The sequence below is a fragment of the Scomber japonicus genome, chromosome 15, assembly GCF_027409825.1.
Source record: "Scomber japonicus isolate fScoJap1 chromosome 15, fScoJap1.pri, whole genome shotgun sequence".
Taxonomy (NCBI): Eukaryota; Metazoa; Chordata; class Actinopteri; order Scombriformes; family Scombridae; genus Scomber; species Scomber japonicus.
In genome coordinates, this window is record NC_070592.1 from 6355739 (window position 1) to 6369349 (window position 13611).

General features: G+C 38.4%; 1 protein-coding gene across 1 annotated transcript; it reads right to left on the bottom strand.

The window, feature by feature from the left end:
- Nucleotides 1–123: 123 nt before the first annotated feature.
- Nucleotides 124–13417, bottom strand: slc39a7 (solute carrier family 39 member 7). The gene is made up of 8 exons (XM_053334687.1): nt 13291–13417; nt 8685–9160; nt 6461–6629; nt 5618–5698; nt 5406–5540; nt 4436–4543; nt 2637–2833; nt 124–1353 (listed from the first exon to the last, which is right to left on the bottom strand). The coding sequence occupies exons 2-8, from the start codon at nt 9150–9152 to the stop codon at nt 1099–1101; spliced, it is 1413 nt and encodes a 470-aa protein (XP_053190662.1). The 5' UTR covers nt 9153–9160; nt 13291–13417; the 3' UTR covers nt 124–1098.
- Nucleotides 13418–13611: the final 194 nt, after the last annotated feature.

The window sequence follows — 13611 nt, forward strand, 5'->3', positions numbered from 1 at the left end:
AAATCCCCTAAAAAAACCCTGATAGTGCCAAGTATCTCTGGCTCCCTCTTGTGGCCAGTTGTATTAACAGCAGATTTAAAAACAACCATTTCCAACTGAATCATCACATAAGTCTGATTTTACATTTTTCAAGTATGTCTTTAATTACAGAGTGTGCAGAAAAAGCATTCATCACTTTGAATATTATAAGAAACTATGTGGGATTTTTCCTCACAGCCGCAAATATTTTCACTGATTTTTAACCATTAAAAAAAAAAAAATCAAAAAACTGATTGTGCAGGAATGTCTTAAAGCAAACAGGACATTTTTAGTACAGCTGAAACACCACAACAGTTTATTTATATTTAGTTTTATTCTGTGGAATGTAAAAATATTAACATTCAGCATTTTCCAAACAAAAAAAATTAAATTCATATAACTGATGACATCTAGATCAGGCCAGTGTGCAGCGAGCACAAATAAGCCACATCATTGATTTCTTTGCTTCTCGCCGACCCAACTACGAAATGTTTGATGACTTTAAAAAAGGAACAGCCACGTGCCAAATGATATAAAAAAATTAATTGGTCTTATGGCTGAAAAAAAGTTACATGAATTTCAGCCCCACTTGTGGAGGGAGCAACGTGTCAGTTTAAGCTGTGATAAAAATATAAAATATATCTGGATGGTCCATGTAGTGAAAGTGGTGACTGGAGGAAAGAAAGAATGAATCTCTCCGTTCTTACCCACAGTGAACACACACACACACATACACACACATACACACACAGCAGTCCTCAAAGGGTTTTTTTTCTTCTTTCTTCCAGCTCTCGAGTCTTTGCTGCAGAACGTTTTTTTTTTAAAGACACCTTTCCTTTCAAAAACAATAAAAAACAAAACAAAAGAGGAACCGTGACATAAACCAGGGACGAGACAATGAACTGCTAAGACAACAAAAATCATCCATAGGTGGCGTTTGTCTCAAAACAGAACGTCGTTTAAAAAAAAAAAAAAAACCCTGACAAACTAGTTAAAACCGCCTTTTTTATATTTCCTCCTCTCTGTTCCTTCTCTTCCTGTTTCACTAGAAGACGTTTCTGTCCGCTCTGCTGCTGCGTCTCACTCGTACTCGGCGATCAGCACCATCATGCCCACTCCGAACAGCAGCGCCAGAATCTCCATCAGGGACTGGCCGAAACTGGAGCGACCCGCCAGCAGCTCTGGGAGCACGGTAACCGTGGCGATGTAAACAAACCCGCCGGCAGTGAACGGCAGGATCCAGGCCGTCGCCGCCGCGCCAACGCCTTCAGCCAATAGGGAGCAAGATGTGCCGGCCAGAGCTCCCAGGGCCGTAAGCAGCTGTAGACACATGGCCTGATGGGAAATAGGAAGAAGATGTTTTATATGGACATGGACGCCTGAAATCTGTCTTCACTTACTCAATAAAAAGATCCTTAAATATAGACTGAAAGGTTTTTTATTGAGCAAATGAAGACAGTGTACCTTTTTCATGTCATTTACAGATCTTTGTCTTTGGTGCCAAGTGTTCATTAAGGCTGAGACTAACTCTTCAATTAGATGTCCGGTCAATAAAATGTCAAGATAATGGTAAAAGGTGGCGTCTTAAAATGCCGACAGTCCAAAACACAAATACATTCAGTTGACCAGCATCGAAAGCGAAAGAAATTGGAAAATATTCACATTTGAGTATGTTGAACCAATTATTAAATCTTTCCTCTTTTAAAATCACTCAAAACACTGAGGCACTACTTAATTTTTTTTCTTTTCGGTTTTCTTTTGTTTTTCCTCCCATGTACTTATTTATGCCTTTCTGTCTCTATACCTTTTTCATCATGTACTTTATTATGTAACTGAAAGCACTTGGAAATCAGCACTATAGCACATTAACCCCTTAAATGTCCATATATCTACCACTGTCATTCATTATAATCAATCAAAACCAGCAATAGAGCTGTTTTTAGCACTTTTATTTTTATTGTCACTTAATCTGCTGATTATTTTCAACATGAATCCATTAAAACTATAAAAAGGGTTACCATCAGTGTAGTGAATAGCAGAGGTAGACTAGATTCACTAAATAACAGATGATCTAAGACAGGGGTGTCAAACATGCGGCCTGTGTCCACTTCGGCCCACTTTCCTTCCCTGTCTTTTTTTTCTTCCTTCCTTCCATCTGTCCTTCCTTCCTTCCATCCACCTTTCCTTCCTGTCTTCTTCCTTTCTTCCACCCATCCTTCCATCTTTCCTCCCTGTCTTCTTTTCCAATCTTTCCTTTCTTCCTTCCTCACTTTTATTCTTTCCTTCCTTCCACCTGTCCTTTCTTCCTTCTCCCCTTCCTTCCTTTCTGCCTTCTCACCTTCCTTCCTTCCATCTTTTTAATGGCCAACATGAGATCAAATTGGGCTGTTTGTGGCCCTCGAATGAAAATGAGTTTGACACCCCTGATCTAAGAGGACACATTTCATACAGTAAAGACTTCATTTTTAATCTCTATTGTTCCTGTGTGTGTAATAACTTGTTGTTGAATTGTGCTCTACAAATAAAGGGGAATACTGGACCAATGAACAGATTCTGATTAAAGACTTTCTCCGGTCTTTCTCAGATGATACAAAACATTCCTCTTATTTATAGTCTACCTTCTTTTTGGTGCAGCCGGACTGGACGAGGATGGCGAAGTCTCCGATCTCGTGTGGGACTTCGTGCAGCAGGATGGTGAGAGTGGTGACGGCGCCCACTGCTGGACCGACCAGGAAGGACGCTCCGATAGCCAGGCCGTCAGTGAAGTTGTGTGTGAAGTCGGCTGCCAAGTTAAGGTAACCTGACACTTTGATGTCTGTGTTTAGAAGGATTAAAAAAAGAAGAAGAAAGTTAAGAGTGGAAAAGGGATGAGGAGTCGACAGCAGCTAATTTCTGTCAATAAGGTAATAAATTAGTAATTTGAGTTTAAGAAGTCACAATGTTCTGAGGAAGATTTCCAGGATTCCAACAGCAACATATTTTCTCTGACTGACTGAGGTGAGGTGAAGCCATAAAAACAATTTCAGCCCACAAGCAGCAAAATAAATACTATCCAAAAAATGTGAGTGATAAATCAATGACTGACACGGGCTGTGTTGGAAACCGCATACTACATACTTCTATTCTACATACTAAAGGACCAGATAGTAAGCAGACCGTTTACACTGTAGTAAACTACACGATTACCCACAATGCATTTGGTTCCTACCCGAGCTGAAATCATCAGGCTGAAGCTGATTTCATTTCAGCTCTAACTCTGTAAATAAACCACTTTATCCACATTTCTAACCTTTTTAGGAAGAAAGTAAAGTAGCCCTTTAGATCCACAATGTGACGCTAATTTGTCCAAATAACACCTGTTTAAAGTTTTGTTCCTGAGAATTCGGAGTCAGCCGTGGCGAGTAACAGTTATTTCGGTTATTTTTACAAAATAAAACACCCGTTGACTTTTATTATTAAGAAAACCATAACGATAGAATTGGTGCTTTTATTTTGAAAACAGGAAGCGAACATACCCTCGCTGTATCTAACTTGAAACCCCCGAGCTGATGATCTGTGACGTTTGTATTTTGGGTTTTTTTCAGAAGTTGTGTTGCATCTTGGGTAATTTGAGTGTGAGTAGTCAGCTCTTGATGCATACTCTGCATTTCTGGAGAATCTAGTAAACCATCTGGGAACTTTGAGCAGTTGAAACCCACTACATACTTCAAATGACATCAGAGTTGGTATGAGTAGCAGGAAAGTATGCGGTTTCTAACAGACCCAGGGTCTTCAGAAACACACAAGAAAACCTGTTTGTGACTCCAGGAGAACAGTTTGTCACTTCCTGTTCCCCCGCAGTAAGAACAACTTATGTAAAAAGGTGTAAAGTGAGAAATTCACTTATGTAATCATCTTTTTTTTTTGGAGGATTGACAGGTGTGGTGTTAAAATTACACACCTGTCAAAAGTGGGGAATTACACTGGAATTTTAGACAGTGTGCAGGCGTTGAACACAACTTTTTCTTTTCATTCAACTTTGAGATTTTAGCACATTATAGTTTTTAATTCAGATAAATTACACAAAGTAATAAATATGGAGTGGTTTCAGACACAGTGCAAGTATTGATTAATTCTTAAAATATAAAAAAAGTGACCATCAGCCGACTGATCAATTAGTTAATGAACAGAAAATGTAACTATTGTGATAATCCAATAATTATTTATCATTTCTTAAAGAGAAAATGCTAAAATTACCAGTTGCAGCTTCTCAAATATATTGATTTTAAGCTTTTTGTGTTGTATATGATACACTGATTATCTTTGTTCACATTTAATAGATAAACCACTCGATTGATTAGATAGAAGTGAGTGAAGCTGATTTTTTTGTTCCTAAAGTTCAGGGTGTAAAACTGTGAAACTGTAAATTCTTGTTCACCTGTGTTCGCCTCCTCTTTCTTCGCCGCCTTCGTGTCTTTGCTTTCTTTCTTCTCCTCCTCCTCTTCCTTTTCTTCTTCGCCATCGCTGACCTTTTCCTTGGGAGCAGCTGAAAGTGTTACACATAATAACAGCTATTAAGAAAAAATGAGCAGTATAGGAATTTTACTCTTCTGTTTATTTGCCACGATGGCTGACAGAGATAAAACGTTAGGAGCCATTTTTGCTGATTTAGCAGACAAACTGATTTGAAGAAAATAAAACCTAGTAAAGCTACAATATATAATTTATTTCAGAGGCAACAGCTTGGCAGATAATTTGGGAACTATTTTGGTCATCAATTAATCATTTCAGATATCTTTAAAGCAAAAAATACCAAAACATTCCTGCTTCTGAAATGTTCCAATGTTCCTGTTTTCTTCAACATAAATCATTGTCAGTGATAAATAAGGGTTAGCAAGATAAGCAAATCAAAAATATCTTAAAAAAGACTGAATACTCCTTAAAATGTCAAATGGTGTAACCACAAAAAAATATGATAAATATTAAATATTTTATCCAACTTCAGTGTATTTAACTGTAGTTATTCGAACAATTACTTTTTGCATTTGCATTTTTAAGCATGTTTAATTATTTAGTACAGTTTTCATAGTTACACCACTTAGACATTTTGCCATAATCCTCTAATATATTCTCTCAAAATGGATTAAAAGCAGAAATTTGATGCTGAGTCCACAAAAAAAAAATGTGCAAGTTATTCATACATTTATTTTCTAATTTTAATCCCTTTAAATTTGACCAAAAATAAAAATCATTGACCCTTAACAGCCGAATGAATATCTTCAAATTGTGGACAAAACAGATAAATCAAAAGGCTTTGCTCTACACTTTAAGAAATGATAAACAGCATTTTATTCTCTAGTTTTTAACCAATTTAAATCGATTCATTCTATCTCTAAACACCAGCGTACCATGTGAGTGTCCATGTGAGTGTCCGTGTCCGTGTCCTCCCTTCAGCAGACGCACAAATTTCTCTACGACCAGGAAGGCGATGATCCCGCCGAGAACCCACAGACCCACCGACATCATGTGACCGTGGGCGGCTCCTGTGGAGAGAGGAAGAGAGTTTATTAGCTTTGATCACTACGTGTTGATTTTGCAGTATCTCGTCTAATAACTTTACCGTGAGAGTGTCCGTGGTCGTGTGATTCTTTTTCTTCATGCGAGTGGCCGTGATCTTCGTCTCCGTGGTGAGAGTGGGGCTCTGTGAACAACGAACACAACACAGAAAACAGACTTTAAAATCACAAAAAACAAAAAAAGGACAAAACTGAAAAGGCTGACTCCACTTTGGTTTGATGTGTCAGTTCAACAGTCAGTGGCAGATAGAAAACATCTCATTATTGCTCTTGTACATAATGTTACTATTATTTTTATTATTTCCAATTGTTTTTATTGCTTGAGTATTTCCTTTACTTTAGTCTTTAATTATGCTTCAAATTATGTAATAATTTACCTAAAGCTATGAGAGATGTGAGCTCTCTGAACATTTTTAAAACAGCAGCTGAAAACATATTTATTTAATCTGGCTTTTAATTAGAGTCATTTTATTATTATTCCTTATTTTTTAGTTACTAAATGTCATTTTTCATTGCCGTTTTATTGTATTGTATTTTTTTTAGCACTTGTATGAAAGGTGCTCTAAAATAAAGTTTATTATTATTTCTATTACTTCTTATTTATTGTTCTTTATTCTTTTTATTGACGCTCTTTCTATTTTTACTGTGCACATTTCTCCATCGTGGGTCTAATAAAAGGAATATCTTATCTTATTTTAAAGTTTTCAGGAGTGTTGAGAGTCTCATTCATCAATCACTGAGTGAAAGAGCCAATAAATAAACAAATAAATAATTAACTAATAATTGTTTTTTCTATTCCAAGAGACTGAGCTGCTCCTTACACTCAGAGAGTCAATTAGCTCTAAAGTAGTCAAAACCATCATGGCTCTGTGGATCAAACTTCGTACCCAGAGCGTGTGGTATGAGGTGAAGGAAGGCGTCGCCCAGCAGACCACCGGAGGCGAAACTCAGCAGCACTTTGAGCAGATTCTGGTGCTGGTCGCTGTTGGACTGAACCGGGATCAGAAACAGGATGAGGAAAGGAGCTGCGCTGATCAGCAGGGTGGCGCCGATAGCCTACGGACAGCGGAGGGAGGGAAGAGAACATGTGGTTAGTGCGCGTCGCCCTACAGAGGAGAGAAGACTGAAAGAGTAAAGGCCCATTTATGCTCGACATTAAATACGGATCCGGATACGGTCGGAGCCTCCTGTCCGTGCTCTGCGTTCATTTCGTCCGTATTTCTGCACGTTTCAATAAAGCTTACAGATACAGACCAAACGGAGCAGTATCGTGGGGGCAGTGTTGCTGTCACTACTCGATACGTAGCTCTAGTGAGACACGAAGAAGTAATAACAATGGAGGAAACTAGAAACTTAGAAACTTTAAACATATCGTTTTTGTCTTTTATGCAAGAGGAACATTATCGATATCTCCTCCACAGTCACCATGTTTGTTTTTGAGTTTGTTGTTGTCATAAACGTTTGACTCTGTGCTGCCCCCTGGTGGATGTATTGAGTTAACATCCATGCCAACGTAAAGGACGCATGGAAGTATGAGAGCAGTGACGGTAACATCGTTTGAAAAGGACGGATACATTTACATATTGTACGTTGAGCATAAATGGGCCTTAACGAGAATGAGAATGAGAAGAGAAAGTGTGTGTATCCATGGGAATCATCTAGCTATGACTCAAATAATAAATAAGAGCTTGAGACCGGTTGTTTAATTTGAGTCGATGCTGCACGATATCTTTGAGAGCAAAGCTGGGAAACAGACGAGTTCCCTTAAAAAGAAAGAAGCACGCTGAGTTTTAACAAAAGCCAGAGAAACTCTTAAGAAATGAACTGAAAATAAGTGAGCAGATGACACAGCTGAAACGTTGCAGGATGTGCACACACTGCAGTCACCGATGGCAAACAGACCAAAAGTCAATTTCGCCTCCAGAAAACTGCCGACTTAACGACTGTCATTATTTGTAATTTCCCTCCGGTGATAAGAGATGAATCAGCAGTAATGTTGAGTTCAGCTACACTCAACTGTTTTACATTTGTGGACAAAAAATGACATGAACACAACAGAATATTAAAAACAAAACACCAAACTACAGCTTTTAAATGTTAATTTCTACAGAAAGTCTTGAACATGTCGATGTGTGTTCAAACAGACTTTCTGGATGAACTGGATCTTCTTCCAGCTTTACGCCCATATTTAACGTGGCAGGTTGACATAATCTTATTTGAAATGTGTGAAAAGAAAGGGGAGGAAACAGATGTGACTGAGAAAATACCCATAACAGGAAAAAATACTGATTACAGTGGAGGGAAATAAACTGTTTTCCAAAAGAAGATAGTCACATGAAATGTCCACCAGACTTTAGTTTTAACTGAAGAAATCCACACATACAGAGAAACCAAAACATTAAAACTCGTAAATAAAGTTATGTGTAATAAAGTGGAATGAAACAAGAAAAAAAAGTAAGAAAGCAGCACACAAAGGCAAGGAACCAGCTGAAATCTGTAAGTAGTTAGAAAGTAATTCTACCTCTTATGTGTGTAAATGAATATCAGCTGGGTTAGAATATGTTGACAGGCTATAAAAAGGCTTTTTGTTACCAAGATGTTACACAAGAGACATCTAATGATGGGTTAAAGCAAAAACCTGGTAAAACATATCAGAGGGACTGGTTACAGACGTATTTCTAAACTTCTGACTTCCAGTAAACATCATTAGGGTTTCATTAAGATCAGAGTTCACAGGATGAAACCTCCTAATCTTATAGCTTTAAAAGACAAACTGTTTAACCCTCCTGTTGTCTTCGAGTCAAGGAAGGAAGGAAGGAAGGATGGAAGGGAGGGAGGAAGGAAAGGAGGAAGGAAGGAAGTAAGGGCGGAAGGAAAGGAGGGAGGAAGGCAGGAAGGATGAAAGGAAAAGAGGGGGGAAGGAAAGAAGGAGGGCAGGAGGAAGGAAGGAAGGAGGGGGATGGAGGAAGGATGGAAAGAAAGAGAGAAGGAAGGAGGGAGGGAGGGAGGGAGGAAGGGAGGAAAGAAGGAACAGTCAAAACAGACGGGGTCAATTTGACCCGGGAGGACGACAGGAAGGTTAAAACCAGCCTCCATTGTTTCCGTGGTTACCTGCATCCAGAGCTCCAGCGTGTCTCTCTTCTCGCCCTCCGCTTCTCTCTTCACCCTTTCACCTCCGTGCGTGTGTCCGTGGCCGCTCTCCTCCTTATGCACCCGGATAATATCCTCATGATGAGCGTGAGCGTGCCCGTGGTCGTGAGAGTGTGCATGTCCGTGGTCGTGAGCGTGCCCGTGGTCGTGAGCGTGCCCGTGGTCGTGAGCGTGCCCGTGGTGCATCTCTTCCTGTACATTGGCCTCGGCGCTCCACTTGCTCGCTCCGTGGAACATCTTCACCTCGGCGTGGTCATCGTCCTCTCCGTGCGAGTGGCCGTGGTGATGGTGGCCATGGTGATGGTTGCCATGGGAGTGGGCGTGCCCGTGGTCGCCGTGGGAGTGGCTGTGAGCGACGGCTGAACGGGAGGCTAACAGCAGCACCGCAGACGTGGCCAGTGTCAGTGCCAGCAGACGTAAACAGCCCATATTATTCCCTGTGATGAGAAGAAGAAGAAATATAGGAAAAGTCAGATAACGGCTGGAAATTAAACTCAGAGGTTTTATTTACATCTATACCCTGATTAAATTAAAGATAACTCACTGATCCTTTAAGAGTTTAAATAAAGAGCTTCAGGTTTGCCGTTTAATGCGAGTTAATATGTGTTTGAGAGCAAAGCTGGGAAGTTCCCTAAAAAAAAGAAGCACGCAGAGTTTCAACAAAAACCAGTGAAACTCTGAAAGTGAACTGAAAGTGTTCGACATGTTTTTGACGCATTATAAATTTACTTCAGACACACAAACACATAAGAGCTGAGCAGCGTCTTCAAGGCGAAGCAGCCTCGCCTGCTGTGAGAGCTTACAGAGCGACGCAGGTGAGTAGCGATCAGTTTGGGAAGAAAAGAAATGATCCATCGGTCCTCCTCTGAAAACAGAGTTAGAGGCAGAAAGCTCTGAAAGTTAAAAATGCTGCTGTGGTTTTATTTGATCTGTGGGAACCAGAGACGACCACTAAAGAGAAAAAAAATTCAAAAAGCTTTATTCATGACTCTAAAAAAGTTTAATGTATGTTGGGAGACTTATAGTTAAAGAGCGAGATTTAGTTTGTTAAGTGAGATTTTAAGCGAGGTGAATTGTTCAAATTGAAAAGAAGAAAAAAGAAAAGCAGCATGACAGGTCACTAAATGAAATATGCTCCAGATTAAAAGCTTCACTGAGCTCTCTGTTCTTCTGCAGCTCAGCCAGTTTGTGTTTTAGTGCCGACGCAGCAGGTATTCAAATCTCACTGGAAACTGTCCACGACCATAACTCAAGATTAGGCTTTACCAGTAATATATGGCGGCAGGACGTGATCTCAGTGCAGTAGGACTGCTACGAATGATTACTTTATATTATCAGTTAGTTAATGTGGTTATTATTTCCTTAATTAACTGAGCTGTGGTTAATTACCGTTTCTCAAAACCTGAAATAACATCATCTTCTTTTAGTCCCAACCAACAGAATTTAATACTATGACTAATAATAATAATAATAATAATAATAATAATAATAAGAAGAAGAAGAAATTGTATTTTCATAGCACCTTTCTTACAATAAATGCAGCTCAAAGTGTTTTACAATAAAAATAAATTACAAGTGCTTCAGATTAAAAAGGAGCATAAAGCAAAGTTAAAAAAAAACACACAACCAGACGAGAGGAAATGAAAACATTAATGAAATATAGCAATTAAAATAGTACATAGTAAAAGTAGCTAAAAATTTGAATATAAATGTTATATTCTTAAATCAAGTAAAACTATAACTATTAAAAGAAGTGCAGTAGTGAGTGATAGAAAAGCTAAAGTTTTTAATCAGTTTTTTATTGAAAGAAAAAAAGAGACTTTGGAGTGGATACCTGAAGATTAATTTAATAGTTGACAGCTAATCTATTAATCGACTAATCACACACAGCGATGAGTCAGTGCTGCATTAAAGGACCAGTTCACAACTTTTCATGTCTGTCCTAAAGTAACATTTCAGGAGCCCAAAAGAACCTTCATAAAAAGGAAGTTAGAGAGTAAATTGGAGACAGGAGGAAAGTCTGAAGCCAGCAGTAACTTATATTCATATCTATAACTTCAAGAGTGACAGCATCAACCCTCAGGCTGACGCTCAGTGTTTCACACCCGACATCATTCAGCCTTTCACCGAATTCCTCGTGTCTTTCTCACCACTCCTTATCGATGTGGGTGGGGCGGCTTTAACACACTTTTAAACGGACTGTGCTTGTGTTGTGAAAAGAAAGACAATCCTCCATAAAGTATTTACAATGTAAGTGATGGAGGACAATACTCACAGTCGTCTTTCTGTGTGAAACTGTATTTTAAAGTTAATCTGAAGCTAATATACATACAATACAAATGACTGCAGAAGTCACTACAATGACGACAGTCTTGACTATGGGACAGTTGTGATGGACTTTGTGGAGTGCTGTGACAGCCATTTCCTCAAGTTAAATGTTCAAAAAACTAAGGACATGGTCATTGATTTTAGGAAAATATCACAACCTGCTTGCCCAACGTTAAGAGTATAGCTGTGGAGATGGTTGCTTGGGGATAGTGATCGATAAAAACCTGACACATGATCTCAACAAATCAACGATCTGCAAAAAGGGCCTGCAGAGATTATACTTTCTGGCAGACTAAATTATTTTAATGTTGACAAGATTTTAATGGTTTTATTTTATAAATCCTTTATTGAGTCCATTTTAACGTTTTGCTTAATTTTGTTTTATGGAAACTTGTCAATAAAGAACAAAAATCATCTGCTAAAAATAGTGAAAGAAGCCAGTAAGGTAATCGTCCTGCAGCAGCGTTCTCTCAGAGATCTTTGACAGGCTTGTCTTAAAGAAAGCACGGTCAATCTTGATCGTCCACTTTTGGAGGAATTCATCCCCCTGCCATCTGGACGGAGATTTAGGCCTCGAGCACGAACAAACAGGTTCAAATTTTCCTTTGTCCCATGTGCAATCAATACAGTTAACTTGTACAACCCTTAAAAACAACATTTCTTATTTTTATTCAGATTGAGATTGTTCTTATCAAGTTTGGTTGTGTTGTGTCACTGTTTATTTATCTATTTATGGTTGTTGTGTTAGGAGTTTTTTGTTACTGTCACTACAAACCAAATTTCCCCTCGAGGGACAATAAAGCTCTGAACTGAACTGAATATGAAGCTCCAAATGAGTCTAATCAAGTAGATATCTTTGAACGTTACAGTGTTTTTAGTGCCAAAGTCTATCTTTTTGTTACTATACTTCCTCCACAGCTCAACATGAAAACATTTACAGTCTTTTTGATGCTAAAAGACAGTAAATGTGTCAGATATCCACTTGATATTTCTAACTCAGACTGCTGATGTAATGTGATATAAGCTTCATGTTAACTTTTAAATGTGTTTTTACTCTAAATGACTGGGTGGACACTATGTGGATCTTCACTTTCATTGAAAGCACATTTAAAGGAGATCTTTTAATAGTCAGTATGAACAGGAAGAACGATTACAGAGAGGAAAAACATCTTTCACTGCTCATGCTGACACCTGACTGCTGCTTTAAAACCCGGCTTAAAAAATGTTAGCTGTGCAGTTACACTTGAGCTCCATTCATAGATTTACAGCCAGCATTAAGAGGCTGTGTCGTTTATTATTATTATAATAACTATATGCAGATTAATTCAATTACAAATACCTTTCTACACTTTTTGTTTCATTTCATTCAAAACATGTGATAAGAGTCAGCTTCCTAAATGAACTATGAAACCTGTTTCTCTTGCTAAACCATTCCTCCTGTTCATACTGACCATTACAAGATAATGTATATACAATGTAAGTAAAGGAGGACAAAATAATATGAAGTTTCAGCTACAAATGAGTCAAATCAAGTAGATATCTTTTAGTGTTTTTAGTGCTTAAGTCTTTTTGTTACTATACTTCCACCACAGCTCAACATGAAACACAAAGAGGGAATTTGATGCTAAATGTACGTGTACTGTAAATGTGTCAGATATCCACTTGATATGACTAACTCAGACTGCTCTGCTGAAGCCTCATATAATGACTGTCTAGACACACTGTGGATTATTTAGCCACTAACACTTTCACACAAAGCACATTTGAAAGAAGGGAAACATCTTCCACTGCTCATAAAGACACCTGCCTGCTAGTTTAAACCCTGCTTTAAAATGTTATATATTGCACTTTAAGGTTATGCTATGCTCCTCATTCATTACTAGTGTTATAAAACAATGTAGAGCATCTAACCCAGCAGTGGCAGATAACAATGAATGCTTAGATGTTGCATTGTTTATTTGTTTGTTTGTTTTGCAGCTTCACACGTCGACGTGCAAAGCGGATTAATGCTATCCTAACTTTTTAAAGAGAGTGTGCACTTTAATCTCACAGTAAACAGTAGAAGCGAGTCTTCAAATAGCATCCATTGATCCTTGTTTTGTCTTCCCTGAAGTTGTGAAGAAAGCCTGCTAGCTGCTAGTTAGCTGCTACTCTGCTGAGCTACTAACATGTAGCTGCAGCCAGAGCAAATATCACCATAAATGATAATGTAGAAAGAGGAAATAAAGTTCATTCTTACCGGGTTGTGCAGGTTATGAGTGCCTGTTGTGCGGCTGGGTGTCTCTCTGCTGTGTATACTGCTTATATTTGAGTCCACGCTGCTCCTACTTGTAGCTGTGTGTTAAGACGTGGCATTTACTCAACTCAACTAGCCGAAATCTCGCGAGAACATATGGCTGTAGATGATAAAATAGATGTTTTATTTTTCATGTTTTATTTTTTAAATATATTTGCATGTATGGCTTTATTAAAATAATACTTTTAAAATATGTCCACTCATGATTAATGGTCTATATGAATTTGGTTTAGAGCTCTATGGAACTATCGCGAGATTTGGATT